Source organism: Hakea prostrata, chromosome 7, assembly GCF_041222555.1.
Source record: "Hakea prostrata isolate BN-2017 chromosome 7, UWA_Hpros_2, whole genome shotgun sequence".
Lineage (NCBI taxonomy): Eukaryota > Viridiplantae > Streptophyta > Magnoliopsida > Proteales > Proteaceae > Hakea > Hakea prostrata.
In genome coordinates this window covers 63,466,574-63,468,498 of record NC_142606.1, presented here as the reverse complement: position 1 = coordinate 63,468,498, position 1,925 = coordinate 63,466,574, and the positions used below count along the sequence as shown (strand labels likewise).

The 1,925-nt window shown below is 39.3% G+C and overlaps 1 protein-coding gene across 1 annotated transcript; it reads left to right on the top strand.

Moving 5' to 3' along the window:
• Positions 1-921: 921 nt before the first annotated feature.
• On the top strand, positions 922-1,566 carry LOC149011660 (pathogen-associated molecular patterns-induced protein A70-like). The gene has a single exon (XM_089162717.1). It carries the CDS (start codon positions 922-924, stop codon positions 1,564-1,566), a length of 645 nt encoding a protein of 214 aa, XP_089018843.1.
• The last annotated feature ends 359 nt before the right edge of the window (positions 1,567-1,925 follow it).

Below are 1,925 nucleotides of genomic sequence, written 5' to 3'. Positions count from 1 at the left end.
AGTAGTCGAGATGATTAGTTCAATTTGGACTATAGGTTGTATGGTGTTGTGGCACCACCAAAGCAATTCTATTACTTACCACCTATAACCAAAAAAAAAAAAAAAAAAAAAAAAAAAAAAAAAAAAAAAAAAAAAAAAAAAAAAAAAAAAAAAAAAAAAAAAAAAAAAAAAAAAAAAAAAAAATATATTATATATATATATATATTCCCAATATAATTTTAAAACATCAGACATGTTTATCCCCCAAATCCAATGGCAATCATCCGATATATTTTGATATCCTACTTGAGCGAGTAAAATTCCCACATTGACACGATAAAAATAAAAATAAAGATATTTATGCCAATAAAGGAGGAGTAGGATGGTTAAAAACCTGACTTCTCAGTGGAGAGGTAATGGGTTCAACTCCGACGACATATGTAATATCATATCCCTATATATAAAAAGCGCGTTTGTAAAAAAAAAAAGGTTTTTTTTTTTTTTTCCATCTCCTTCATTCGTTGATCAATGGAACCACCACCCAACAAAGTTTTAGTTATCTCGTGGGTCCCTCCGGTCTTCGTATAAACTAACACCCTGTCCTTGAGCTGTGACGTCCCCACCTCATCAACACTATCTATCGTGACCATAAAAAAAGTTCAAATTTTACCAAAAAAAAAAAAAAAACTCTGGAGGACGAGTCATCGAAAATGAAATAGATATTAATTAGCCCCCAAAAATCAACCGAAAGATCAAATCGCCCTTACTTTTCTTCTATAAAAAAAAAAGAACTTGACCAGACGTAGACGTGCTGCAGACATCAGAGAATGCAGTCGAATGTCCTCCCTTGGATTCCTCATTCCTCTGCAGAAAATGAAAACACAACCCTGACTTGATTCTCCATCCATTAGCGCAGTGGTGAGAGCAAATCCAAGAGAAATCATGGCTGAGAATTTTCTCTCTTCGTTCCTGACTATGGTTTATAGTTGGTTCACTCCAACTATGCTTTTCGTTCTGTTGAACCTGGTGATCGGCACCATAGCCGTGATGTCAGGTTTGGGTACCCAGAAAAATCAAAAGCTCACTCGAGCTCCTTCTGTTCTTGAACGATTCAAGTCCTTCAATTTCTCTCGTTACAGATCCGGTGAGATGAACCCAGTTCCATCCGGCACTTCCTCCGTTCAGCCACCGGAGACGGCGGTGAGCCATCAAACAATTGAGCAGCCGGCGCCGTTTGAAGAGCCTCCTGTTAATGAACATGAGGTTCACCGATCATACTCGGAAAAAGGGGTTTCCAGTGACAAGCCTGTGAAACAGCTCCGGAAGGTGAGATCGGCGGTTTTGATGGCAGAATCAGAACATTTGGAAGAGGAAGACGAAGACGAAGATGAGATCGTCGATCTTCGTAGGCCATCGACGGTGAAGGAAGGGAAGAGCAGAGGGAGCGAATTACAACATTTTGGAGAAGACCAAGAGGTTGATACCAAGGCCGACGACTTCATCAACAGGTTTAAGCAACAGTTGAAGTTGCAGAAACTCGACTCCTTTAAGCGTTACGGGGAAATGCTCACTCGCGGACTTAGATGATTTCAACCCTTTTCTTCCTCTTCTTCCAGTCATGATTGCCGTTAACAGTGTAGCTTTTTGTTTAGAGTCTGTGGAGGAAACCACCGAAACTGGAGGTGATTTCGATCTTAATTTCTTCTTCTACTTAGGGTTTAAAGTGAGAACTGTGGCAGAAGTAATAGTAGTAGTAGTAATAGATTCATCATCATCATCATCATCGATCCATGCATCCATGAATGTTGCATATATTTTTCTGAATATTGTGTTGTATGAATCTGTAAGGATGAACGTTTCATCTCTTCTCTTCTGAACTCGAAGAACACACCACCACGGCACCACCACCACGACGCTTTGTTGTTATGTCGTGTTCTTGAACTTTC

Excerpts from the sequence above, each read along its gene's own strand:
- LOC149011660 (XM_089162717.1), top strand. The coding sequence starts at position 922 with ATGGCTGAGAATTTTCTCTCTTCGTTCCTGACTATGGTTTATAGTTGG.